This window comes from Scardinius erythrophthalmus (genome assembly GCF_964197995.2).
Source record: "Scardinius erythrophthalmus genome assembly, chromosome: 4".
Taxonomy (NCBI): Eukaryota; Metazoa; Chordata; class Actinopteri; order Cypriniformes; family Leuciscidae; genus Scardinius; species Scardinius erythrophthalmus.
This window is the reverse complement of record NC_138224.1, coordinates 16,412,323-16,426,202: the sequence shown is the minus strand read 5'-3', so window position 1 is coordinate 16,426,202 and position 13,880 is coordinate 16,412,323. Positions and strand designations below refer to the sequence as shown.

Sequence of the window (13,880 nt, the reverse complement as noted above, 5' to 3'; positions counted from 1 at the left end):
CACATGACCTTTAGTATGTTTTTTATTAAAATTTGATTGTTGTTTGCCAATGGAGGAATGGTGGAAGAACTACAGGATTGGGAAAGTGTCCTGATTTTTCAGCTGAGAGTCTACAGGGGCTACTAGAGGAAGTGAGATGGGAGGGGGCTTCAAGTGTCTTCTCCCCTTGAAGTGAAGTGCTGCTATAGTTAGATCCAAACGCTTTGTGTGATGACTTGGGAGATAATCACTCATGGGTTTGCTGCTGCTTCACACACAGTCACCGGCCCCTGTACACACACACACACACACACACACACACACACGTAAATGCGTGGGGGAGGCTGTACTCATCTCAACTCTGGTGGATTGAATTCACAGTTCCTTTTAAAGTATGGAAAAAGCCCAGTGTCCTTTTTCTGAACTGCAAGCGATGGGTAATTATTTGACCATGCGTCTAGTTTGTCTTGTAATGGTTGATATAGAGTTAATTGTAGTTGTGTGATGTGATCTCTCTCTCTCTCTCTCTCTCTCTCTCTCTCTGTCTCTCTCTGTCTCTCTCTCTCTCTCTCTCTCTCTCTCTCTCTCTCTCTCTCTCTCTCTCTCTCTCTCTCTCTCTCTCTCTCTCTCTCTCTCTCTCTCTCTCTCTCTCTCTCTCTCTCTCTCTGTCGGTTTATTGTTACCCTCTCAAGACTTTATTTGGTTAATTTGACTAGCCTAAATGTATTTAATAATCTTAATGGTACATTTCTTTTACCCATGACTGGTTTTGTGAGATTCACCCAAGATTTCTTTAGTGACCATTCATACAGTGTTTTACTATTTGGCAGCAGTTTGCTTCACGACGGTAGAGGGTTTTCCCTCTTGGTTTTAACCTATTATGGAGAGACATCATCAGCTGGTTCAAATAGACTTTTACCCCATGTTCAGGGGTCCGTAATCATGTGTTCAGAGTTTGACCATAAAGGGCCATGAGAATGGCGCTGGTTAAGCCGAACTGAAGAGCTCAAACACAACCGCCGCTGTTCCAAAAGAAGTCGGACCCCCTCTGGCCCTCAGCTGTAAGACTTTCTTTTCATCTTCCCCTCGGCAAAGTCCGTCTCCAGGGGCTGCTGGAACAACCCTGGTGTGTTTTAAATGAATTCCCGTCTTTTATTTATTTATGTTAGTTACAAAGGGCCAACGTGACCAAACTCTTGTCTTCTTTTTTTCTCTCTCTCTCTCCACTTTTAGCCCCATTTCCATGGAAACAAGCAGGGCTTCATCTTCGCATGCACGTCAGTTGTATGTTTCAGATCTGCGGATTTGCCTGTCTCTCCCAGCGTAGCCAGAGCTCTCAGTGTGTTGTGTTAGGATTAGGCTGGCGCATCTGATGGGCATTGTATTGTTTCAGCTGTAATCTGAGCCATATTTAACCTTTATTGTGTCTTTATTAAGTTAATCTGTAGATAACACTCTGTAATCAGTGCTGTTAGTCTTGTCCAAATTGAATGGTGTGTTTGAGGAGATGCAAGGGTCACGACTCACCTTCTCTTTCTCAGCGTCTGAGAAGGTGATCTCATGTGGTTTTGTTGGGGGTTTGTCATGTCGCTGTATCATCTCAAGTGTTTTGATGCTTCTCTGTAATCTGCCCTAGTTGTTGCCATAATGTGTAACATCAGGACATTATTATGAATGCAGACATGTTGAGCATTAGCATTTAATTCCTTTTGGATACTTTAGCGAAATAATTTTTAGTATTCTTTATATTTTCCTTTCAATTTTTTTTATAGTGTCACCAACCAGAATTTCAAAAATAATTTATATAAATATGAATTAAACAATTCAAAAATAAATAATATAAATAGTAATTCAGAAACAATTTAAAAATACTATATTTTATTAATGTATTCTAATTGGATTTATTTATTTATTTATTAGTCTTGCTTCTAGTGTCACCAAATTAGTACTTTATTAATTCATTTTAAATATACGTATTGTGTGTATTATTAATCTTGTTTGTAGTGTCACCAAAGAGAATTGCAAAAAAGAATTAATTCCTATTTGTAATTATTTTTCCGACATGTGCCCAAAATCACTTTCATCCTTCTCCATTGATCCTTGAACTTACACCATTGGACAAGCTGATATAACTGCGTCAGGCTTGTCATGATGCTCAAACAAACAGAGTGATGTTTTGATAGTGCCACGGTGTTTAAACTTCTGGGAAATCATCCTACTAATGGTTTACTTTTAGCTGTCTCTGCATATTACACACTTCACTTTTAACTTACTGACATTGCATGTGGTCGGTCTTGTAGAAGTTTGAGGTCTGTGTAAGATCAGGTTTCATTATGGTACAGTGCTACTCTGAGGCATCACTTCCTCCTTTTGGCCCCCACAGCAATGTGGCTCTTCTGCGGCCAATCATTTTCTTGCTCTCGCAGGCTGATGTTTGGTGGAATGGACTTTCAGTGGTATAAGTGATTTTATAGGGGTTAAACGGTGTGGAACTGATTTTAAGGAAATTTCTTGATTGGATGAAAACCTTAAGTTTTTGTGTTAATCGGCATGTGCCTGATTTGAGAGAACTTTCCCAAATTGGTGAAAACTTTCTAATGTGTTTGCAATGTTCAGGAATTCATGTTGAATAGTGCCTTATGGGAAATTAGTGCATAATGTCTCTTCTCTTTTGATGGGAAATTCCCTGATGTCCTGTTTCAGATTTGCTAACTACATTTTTTTAAAAACAGTATGGCTTTTGTAGACCTATCAGACTAGATTATATTGTCCATGTGTCCACATTATTGTCCACATCCACTTTTATTATTATAGTACATGATGGTGATGAAGTGCTCAGGTCTGCAAACTAGGGCTGGGTGATCAGATGCTCATGCTTTTATTTTTTTTGTTGACCATATAATAGCTGAAAGATATTGCGGTTATTGTGCATGTTAAAATGGATTATTTTTAAAAGCATCTCTAATTTGAAAGGGCTAGTTCATTAATTACTCACCCTCCAACCTTGCTCCAAACCTGAAAGACTTTTGCTCATCTTCGAAACACAAATTAATATATTTTTTATGAAACCAGAGAGATTTCTATCCCTCCATTGAAAGTCCATTCCACCAAAAAAATGGATGCTTCAAAGAGTTCATAAAGACATCATAAAAAATAAATCCACATGAATGGAGGGAGCAAATACAAATCTTCTGAAGAGACATAATCTGAGCTTATCTTAAATCAACAGATTAAATTTAGGCTTTTATTTATTCACTTATAAACACTGATATTGGTCAGTGGCAGTTCAACCGTAGGTTCTTGGCCAATGAGGTTTGTTCTTGCACATCAAGCAACACACCCAACAAGTATGGTTGACCTTCCGTTTACAATATTTCATTAGCTCTATGTATTTGCATTGATCATTGTTTGTATACAAATGAAAGTCTAAATTAATGACATTTTTTCCATTTTTTGGGTGAACTAGTCTGTTATACCCAGAAACAAAAATCCAGGTGGAGTTGAGATGTTTGATAATTTCTGTCTGTTGCAAAGTGCACTCAAAAATGTTCATGCATTTTCACTCATCAATGTATACATGATATTGACTTGTTTTAATCTTGGCTATATTCTCCAGCTTAGATTTTTTACAAAAAGTGTCCATAATAACCATTTCTGAATGAAGAAAAGAGGATGAATATGTCTGCTTTGATTATTTTTGTTAGCCTGCATCCTTGTTGATTTGAGTCCAGAATCAAGCATCTGTAGTCATTTAGAAATGAAAATGTGGAAAAAATGGCCTTCAGTTTTACTGTGGTCTCTGTATATAAATTCTCTTTTGGCTGCTGGGACAGTTTTCACTCAACTGCGTATTGAATTCTGCGTATTGAATTAATATTGCATATAGTTCAGACACATTAGCAACATTTTCAGGCATTTTGCTGAATTGTCAATAGTGAATGAAGCACAGTTTTCACAGAAATCACATTCAAACCAAGCTGCTTTCTGTTGGTCAACAAAATCTTTTTTTGCCCTCACACGAAATACAAAGGCCCTGTCCCAAATGGCACCCTAAACCCTCGCAGTCTATGATTCCGCACTTTCGTGACGCAAAGCCACTTTGACTGCCGGGAAGATGTCTGCTGTGGAGCTCGCTTCAGTGCGCATCGAATGCACATGTCTCATGGACTTAACGCACACGTGTACGCGGCAGCCATTGTAAGTCCACAAGACCTGTAGTCATTTAGAAATGAAAATGTGGAAAAAATGGCCTTCAGTTTTACTGTGGTCTCGTATGTCTGGTCAGTCTTTGAAAGTCTACAAAAAGGTTGGCAGTTTGAGTTTGTAGACTGATCCTACCTCTAATTAAACTCTTGCTCAGCAGTATATAAATTCTCTTTTGGCTGCTGGGACAGTTTTCACTCAACTGCGTATTGAATTCTGCATGCATAGGTCTATCTATTAGAAGTGAGATTCTGTACCGTCAAAACAGAATTACTCATATCTGTCAATGTGGCATCGAATGAGTAAAACCAAGACTTAGCATGTGCAGGGCTGAAACCCTCTATTTTTAGCAGTGCGTCACAGACCAGATCCTACACAGCATGGTGCTGACAAATTTGGTTACAAGGCAGACCAGCAGCTGTTTGGATGTATTTGTGGTACTTTTGTCTATTGAAGTTCACCACTTGTTCCTTAAGAGCAGCTTAAGTGGTCTATTGTTGACATTTAGACAGGAATCCTTTTGGGTTCAATTGAACGTCACTCATCTCGGTAGTTCTGCAGTTTTCTTCTTTACCATCAGCAACATGGCTGTCAGCTGCTTGTGAGCTGAGTTCTGCTTGTGACCAAAGGTGTTTAGACCAGCATCATTATTATTATTATTATTATTATTATTATTATCAGTCTTCCTATGATTCCGCACTTTCGTGACGCAAAGCCGCTTTGACTAGCGGGAAGATGTCTGCTGTGGAGCTCGCTTCAGTGCGCATCGAATGCACATTTCCCACCGCAAATGGGACACCCTACGGTCTCATGGACTTAACGCACACGTGTACGCGGCAGCCATTGTAAGTCCACAAGACCGCAATTGCATTTAAGTGTGCCATTTGGGACATGGACAAAATCCCATGAATTTCCATTGAAATTGCTGGATTTTGTCTGTGAAAATTCGTTGAACAACAGTAAATGTGACTTTAGCACTCAACAATGAAGATGACCTGCTGATTTGGGAGCAGTATTGAAGAATTATTCTTTGTATCTTCTCTATTTTTGTCTGATAAATCTAAATCCAATTTTTTCATATAATTCTTTTGATTGCCTGGTTACAAAAACAAAAGTCTCACCATTAAAAGCAATGTCCCAAGCACCAACATATATTGTACAGTACAGTAGCCTAGTTTGTACCGTTGTAAGATTCCTTAACTTTCTTCATCAAAAAAGAAATTAAATAATGCAAACAAGTAGGGGTGTGACGGTTAGTATATAACCGTGAGACCGACGGTTATAGTTGAACACCGTCATTAGAACTCTATAACCGCCAAAACCGTGTTATTAAAATATTTTTTACAAACATTTTTTTTATCATAGAGAATGTTTAAATACTAATTAAAAACAATTGTTAACAGTCTGTGTTATTAGTGATCTACGTCGTTTCCAACTGTATTTGATTCTTTGCCAAGTACCCCCTGACCGACCGCCAATCATTTGAGATAGAAATAAAAGCTACGACTATGATATAGTGATGTGCCATCATTATGAGATTTATTAAACAAAGGAAAAACATTTGCAATAAGCAATAAACATTTGCAATAATAACAAATGTATCATTACCGTGATCGTGCAGTTTAGCCCTTGACTGGCCCCAAACATGTTTGATAAACGAAACATATACAGTGTGTGTATATATGATGTGTATTACATTTTAGCTCAAAAAACAATTGTAATAAAAGATTGGATCATAAGATGCGCAATATTTCGGGAGACATGGTTTTTACCACTTAATGAAGTTTTGTTTTGTAAATCATCAGACATGATTTTTACCACTTCATTAAGTTTTGCTTTGTAGAAAGCCTTTCTTTAAAACGAATTTCGTTTTGTACAAATTGTATCTTAATTTTAATAAATGTTTCATCAACCAATTTCATGTAGCCTATTTAATAAATAAAAAGAAAACATAGACAATATAATAACCGCGAAATGCAGGCGCGGGCGCGCCGCGTTCACTTGCATTGCATTTCATTGTGAACTAGAGCGCATCTCATCGTAAATGAATGAAACTCAGCGTAGGCCTATGCCTCATACATTAGCATTAAATATCTTTGCTGCATCCTTTCTAGAACAGACAAGGGCTTTCTTGCGGCTCGCATCAGCAGAGCATTGCATCGTCCATAGACCGCAAAACAATCAGCGGATGGCGGGCGGGTGCGGCTTTAAAAAAAACAAAAAAAAAACATTAGTGCGGATGTTGTTGAGATATTAATTTTATTTGTTTAATAGGCGACCAAGTAGCTAATCAGTGTCTGCTCGTTTATTCAAACTAAGTTGTCCTATAGACCCTTTTACAGTTGGTAAACATGGTGACGTATCTGTGTGGGCGGGGCTTAGCTGGAGGCAGAAAGATCCCTCTGGCCGCTTCACTAACGCTAGTTTGCAAGTTTTGTTAGCTTGTTTTTTAACAATGACTTGAGAAAATCCAATTTTATCTTAATGTGCAAGGTCACTCACTGTCCAGGACTGCGATTGTTATTTGCAAAAGTTAATTTTAGCAGACGGAACCAGATGACCGTACACGCTCAGTCAATGGACGATCTGACAGGATTAACGTTAACGCTACCTCCAGTTGAGTGGCCTGACTTCTAACGTTACACCTAACTTACCCGATAGAGAAACCGAGGGTAAAGAGAAACTGAGGGCATATATATATATATATATTTAGATGCCTATAACTATGTGCTGAATGGTCATGTAAAGACTTGTGTGCTACGATCCGCAGTTCTGCCTAGCCAGCGCCAAGAATACGACAATGTAAAGAGTGACACTACGGTGCAATTTTAATATGAATATTTTCTAGAAATAAAAATTCCAGATACAGCATACTCATTTTTCATCGATTCTTGCACCCAACAACACAACAAGATGACATTTAATAATAAATATAATAATTTAAGCTCCTTATTATGTAGCCGAATCTGTGCTGGTTTGTATTGGCCGCCTCCAGTTTTCCATTTGTTTTGCCTCCAGCTAGCGCCGTGACGTAACTGTGACGTCGGCGCAAAAGGGGTCTATAACAGACGACCTTCGCAACGCCCCAACCCCCCCCCACCCCCACCCCCGGCCGATGGTTATGTTATGAACCGTCACATTTGACTCACTTCATAACCGTCATCACCAATTCTGAAACCGGCACACCCCTACAAACAAGACAACATTACTTGCGTTTAAAGAATAAAAATGCATGGGCCATATTAGACTGCACTTTATTTTTTATTTTTTTTTATATCCACATAATATATCTGCTGTATCTCCATGTCTGTTTCTAATCCATGCTTTCCTCCAGCGCTGTCAAACTGTTTTGAACCGAGATGTGACAACTTGTTCACTATTGAGTCACTACATGTCTGTGGTCTCTGTACGTGTACATGCCTGTCCGCGGCCGATCTGTGATGTGCGATTTGGATGCAATCCTTACTATTGTTACTAATGTTAATAGTCAGATTAGTTCCCAAATGTTTCCTGGACGTATAGCCGAACCATCAAGTAAAAAACAGACCTCATGTCTGTCTGGATCAGTTTGACGCCCACATACCAAATCTGTCTTCATTACACACTGATGACATTCTTACAACTACCCTGTGCATTTTCGGAAAGGAATTTACACTGACATTTTTTTTTTTTTACACAAGTGCTCCAAGACTCCGAGTCCTTTTCTTTGGAGAGTAATTTCCCTTGTCTTGTAGCTCAAAGTCCAGCTCTGCATTCACTGATGTGGTCACGAACTCTCACACCTGTCAGGCCTGAACAATTACAGCCATTAAGGGATTGCCATTGTTGGGCTGTGGGAATTGCTGGGTTAGGCTTATAATAAACATGGTGTGTTTTGAGGCCAGAGGGAATGCTTGCTTGCCTTAAGGGGACTGGGTAGGACACATTATCCTGAGGCAGGGAATGACATAAGGCAGTGAGCTGTATTTGGGTGCCCATGAAAGGTCTCCAGATTAACCACATTTTGTGTCATGTTAATAGGGCTGCCGATTAACCGTTAGTCGACTAGAAGAGGCTTGGTTGACAAATGTTATTAGTCGCTTAGTTGTGAAAAGTTAGTCGACTGTTTGGACAGTCCTGGTTTCCTCTACCAAGCTTGACAAGACCCTGATAAGAGCGCCCACACGTTTCTACTGCGGTACTGTAAACAGCCCAAATTTGGGCAAGGATTTCAACTAGATAGTCTTGTGCCCTGAACGTGAGGCTGGTTCGTGTGTTTCCCCATTTGTCTATGGTATTGACAAGGCAACCAGATGTAAGACCTGGAGATTTTACGGGCAAGCATTCAAGAGGGGAGCACGTGGAGAACCGAGGTTGGACGCTACTCAAAGTTGTGAGTTTAGTCTGACAATGGGCACTGAAAGGCCCCTTTAAAATGTATGATATAAAATTTGGTAGTTAACATGATCACTGTGTCCTAAAACTGTTTATTGTAGAAATGAAGAAAGTAATGTATTGAATTGGTGAATGAGGGTATAGTTTATTTTATTTTTATTTTTTCACTCTGTTCAAGTCATGCTTTCATGAGCCCTTTACAACAAAATGGTTGCACTGGTAACACATCTAATATAATATTACAGGAATGTTAATTATTCCTGCATTTGCAAAGCTGAATTTTCAGCTGCCATTACTCCAGTATTCAATGTCACATGATCGTTCAGAAATCATTATATGCTGATTTGGTGGTTTTCTTACCAATGTTGACAGTGGTTGTGCTACTTAATATTTGTAAAACGCGATGCATGTCTTTACTGTCACTTTTGATTAATGCGTCTTTGCTGAATAAAACTTAATTTAATCGAAGTAAAAATCTTACTGACCTCAAACCTTTGAATAGTAGTGTCTATATTGTCATGGCAGTGACAACGCTAGTCTTAACCAAGCTCTTTTGTCTCATCGAGTGGTGACATGCTTTAATTACAGACCTCCATATTTCCCTCAAGGGATTTTGGTTACCTGATGACATAATGTGTCTTTGTTTGGAGGAATAGGTTCCCACTGAAGATTAATGTTTGAGCCTGAAGCTCACTTTTGGGTTTATGAAACTGTGCTTTGCTAAGGCTCTTAATCTGAACCTTGGGTGACTAAAATGCTATATGCTGCATGAATAGTGTTTTGAAAAAGTCAATGATTTGAATAGGTTTACTCTGTTAAACTGCTAGATGATTATCTTGCTTAGATGTTAACTCCTGTCGTCTTTTTTTTCAGGCCTGCATAGATGATAATGTAGACATGGTGACCTTCCTTGTGGAGCATGGGGCCTGTATCAACCAGCCCGACAACGAGGGCTGGATCCCCCTTCATGCCGCCGCCTCCTGCGGATACCTCGACATCGCTGAGTAAGTACCGCTTCCCCTCTACAGAAAATATGAAGTTGTTTCTTCATCTTCAGGCAGTTTTATGTCCCATGGGGTTGATTCTTTTTTAAAAAGAATTTCATCTTTTATTTTTCATTTTTCATCATTTATTTTTTGCTACTTTTCCAATGCCCTTAATGTTTAGTTTTTGTTTTACCTTTGTCCCATACTTCAAATAAATAATAAAGTATAAAATACAAATTATAGCTGTAATTGTCAAAATAAACAAAGTGTGAAATTATCGAATTTGATCTATATTATTATACACAACGTGCTAGCTATGAAATCAGCTCAAATAATGCAAAAATATCCTATGATGCATATATACCAGGGCTCCAGACTAACTTTTTTCACCTCCGTCCTGGAACCGTCCTGAAAAACTATTTGAACCGTCCTAAAGTGAATGTCAACCGTCCCAAAATAAACATGCCGTTTCTTTACTTTGTTTTTATCATCTATAGTTGTTAGCTGTTAATCACATAATAAAAACACCATTAAAATGTTTATGATATATATTATTATATTTATTTAGCTCCATTCAAAGTAGTTATCTGTAAACAGGTAAAAAACAGATTTAATAAAAAATAACAGGTGTTAAATGCTTTTTTGTATTCATGCAGAACTAATCTTTTTTCTTTTTTTCTTTTTTTTTTACATATACAAAAATTAAGAGAAAAATACATTCAGCTCAAAACGTTTTTGAGTTGGTTGGATTAAAAAATAAATAATGGTGACTACATATCTCAAAAATATCATCATTCTTTCAAGCAGCAGACATATTTATTTGTATGAATTAAATATAATGAATCCTTATTAAAGCTATTAACAAGCAGTGAATGCTTTTCTCTTTTTCTTTTGTTGCTTGATCAATTTTAAGGACACAGACCGCATCAGGTTTATTACTCACTGCCACTTTAAGACATCGGGGTCGTGTCCAATGACATGCGGATCCAATGCACTGATGCACATCCGATACACTCACAACTGTTTAAGACATAACCGACATAATTTATATGAATACTCTCCAAAACGGACATTTCTACATAATGTTGTGTGTATTTGTCCATTCAGACACGAAAGAGAGCTCAATTCCATACTCGCGCGCTGTCTGTGTGAACGGCTGCACGCTTCGGGTCGGGTGTGTGCGCACAGAGAACCGTACCGAATAGAGCTCTTTTTTTTGCGTCGTCACTCTTATTCAGATCTAGCTGCTATATGTCTGCTCTACTCATTCTCTCAGATGTTTACATTTTTTAACGTTTTGTGAGGCATGCAGCGCATGTCAACCCGTGTGCCGCTGGGTAGATCAGCACGTCACAGTACAAATGTGCGCATCTACCACAAATGCAGGACATCAGTTCTGACTGGATCGCTTCCCAAATCGTCACTATCTAACATTTTTGTCTAGGTTTTATTCGTTGACGAAAATGTCAATAGATTTTCGTCATAGTTTTTGTCATTCAAAACTAGTTTTTATTTAGTTATCGTCTCGTTTTTGTCTGTGAAAATAAGTCATGTGATAGATGTAGCCTACCGCGAAACAAGTCTCCGGGTGAGTAGCCGGTGATAGTAACTATATTAACAGCGTGAGAAGACGCGCTCCGTTGTAGTCAGCGCTTGGTCGGTTAATTTTGGCATTTTCTAAGCAAGTTACCCAAATAGGCTAGTAATAAATGAACACACATACAAAAATGTCTTTCGTCCTGTAGGCGTCCTGGAGAATATTTCTGTTCGTCCTAAACACATTTTCTATCGTCCCCAGGACGATAGGACGCCGTTAGTCTCGAGCCCTGATATATACATTACTGTTCAGAAGTTTAAGAAGTTCATTTTAGGGTGGTTAAGTGCATTTTAAGACTCGCTCGTAGTTGCGAGGTGTTCAGCCGAAGCATGTGATGAAATATTTTAAAGGGGGGGTGAAATGCTATTTCATGCATACTGATTTTTTTACACTGTTAAAGAGTTGGATTCCCATGCTAAACATGGACAAAGTTTCAAAAATTAAGTTGTACGTTTGATGGAGTATTTCTGTGCCAAAAATACTCCTTCCGGTTTGTCACAAGTTTTGGATAGTTTTTTTCGAGTATGGGCATGTGTGACGTCAGATGGGGCGAATTTCCTTATATGGGTCCTAAGGGCACTCTCCCGGAAGGGCGCGCGCGCACCCGTAGACCAGAGCGACGACGAGCGAGAGAGCGAAAGCAGTACGCCCATCAAAGCTCTGTGCTCGCTGCTAGTGCATTTCGACGATGATTGTTTTATAAACAAGGCCCAGTTCGACGCCGGATTTGCAGATCGTCTAATGCTTAAGGATGGAGCAGTCCCAACGATAAAGGTTAACGGTCGTGCGTTGGAACCGTGAGTAAAACTGCTTCAAATGTCTGTGTGTTGTTAGCTATCGGCGCGTAAGCACAGCCCACACGGCACGCCTCTAGCCGCTCGTTTTTTTTTTTTTCGGAAAGACTCGGAACAGCCTATCTTTCTTTTATAAATATAATAAAACTAAAGACTTTTTGGAGAAGGATACAATACTACTCTATAGGTACTCAAGATTAACATGATATTGACTGAAACTGAGTGTTTCACCCCCCCTTTAAACGCTTAGTTCTACATCTAGTTTATTTTTTCCCTCACAGTTCATATGTTGATAGGGTTTTTTGCCAGCTATGTGTAACCTGGTTAAGAGGTCAGCCCAGGTTTGAAGCCCAAAGTGAACTCTGTTCTCATGCTACACTATGGGGATGGATTAGCACCTAGCCTGTGCTGAAATCATAGCTGTGGTGCATATGATCTGACACTCTGCTTGAAGGGAATCCAGTTCCATTCATTGAGTCATTCTTCCTGTACTAAGAATTGATAAACATTCTCTTCTATGAAATGATTGTTTCATAACCTAGTGATCTGTATTGTTGCCCACTACCTACATGCGCAGCAGCCTTCTAAGGCAGTGTCCTGAACGTCATGGAATCTTAGAGGTGACAGATTGGAAACACTGTACTTAGGCAGCACCTCTGTAGGCTTCACAAATAATGCTGCAAATGAGACAAATTGACTCTGAATTGATGTTGCTAAGCCACGGCACAATACTCTAGGCATAAGACTTTGTCTTCATTGCTGTGTTGTCAGTGTCACTCTTCTTTATGAAACAGGAATTTTTAATTTTGATTTTTATGCTTGAGCTATATTGGAAGCTTGAGATCTGTATAGGGAACACTGCACTCTAGAGAAAATATCAGCTGACTTTTAAATGGGGCAAACAGTAAAACGGAACAAGCTCGCTTTTGTCCTGAATATTGGGAGTACTCTGACCTGTTTTGTATGTTTATAGGACTAATATTTCTAGAACCCGAAACAGCAGTTGCCAGTGGTTAGTGTACAAAATGGTACACTATGAAACACCTATGTACACAATATTTCAAACACCTATGAAAAGCCTTATGATTCAGATATACAATTTATATTTATATGCACATTTTCTACATGCAATTGGACATTTCTCAAATTTTCTTCTCGAAAACCATCCTAAATTCTGAAAATAGCTTATTTTTAGCACTAATGGGGGCAAGGCTCGAGGCGTGGTCAAAAGGTCCATTGTCTATAATCATTACTGTATCAATGCATGCAGCACAGCTTAGACAAGTCACTTTCAAACCAAGCAGCTTTTGTTGGTCATCATGACAAATCTGCATGACCAACTTGAACCAGTTGTGAATTCTGTGTCGGTAATTTCCCTATCATGTGGATTACCATGGATTTTGCCCGCAAATGTGTCAACCTTAATATATATATAAATGAGCCAGGGTGGTTGATTAGTTTAGCTTAGTCGTCCAACAACCGACTAGCTAGTTAAAAAAATGTGTAGTTCCGCACATGCCTTGAAGAAATAAGCCTGTTTTTTCTCTATAATTCTGACCACCCTGCAAGATATTTGATTCTGATGTCTGGTTTGACGTTGCCAGCAAATTAATCTCAGCAAAGCAAGAACAATGAAGGCGCATCACATTGTTGTTGAATGACCAGTTTCAAACAAGTTGCAAAGAACAATAATTCATAAGTCGAGGGCTTAGTATTCTGTTCTTGCAACAAGTTTTGCAAGAGTGTTTGATTCATATTAAGAAACTGCTAGTTGAGCTGCTTTGAATGTGTAAGAAGATCCAGACTGTAGTAAGGGCAGGTCTGTGCTGTCTTGTTCCCTAGTGCTGTGGTTTTTGAATCTGACACATGAGCAGTGAGGTTAGTGAGGGCGATGTGTTGATCACGCCAAGGTCAATGCTGAAGCGGTCTTTCAGGCAAGAGACTGCC

The 13,880-nt window shown here is 39.0% G+C and overlaps 1 protein-coding gene across 1 annotated transcript in view; it reads left to right on the top strand.

Annotated features, from left to right (window-relative positions):
• ppp1r12a (protein phosphatase 1, regulatory subunit 12A) overlaps positions 1 to 13,880 on the top strand; it is a 72,436-nt gene that overhangs the window by 23,165 nt on the left and 35,391 nt on the right. Inside the window, exon 2 of the mRNA XM_081362912.1 lies at positions 9,430 to 9,560. Coding sequence (XP_081219038.1) covers positions 9,430 to 9,560 — 131 coding nt within the window. The remainder of the gene's footprint in view (positions 1 to 9,429; positions 9,561 to 13,880) is intronic.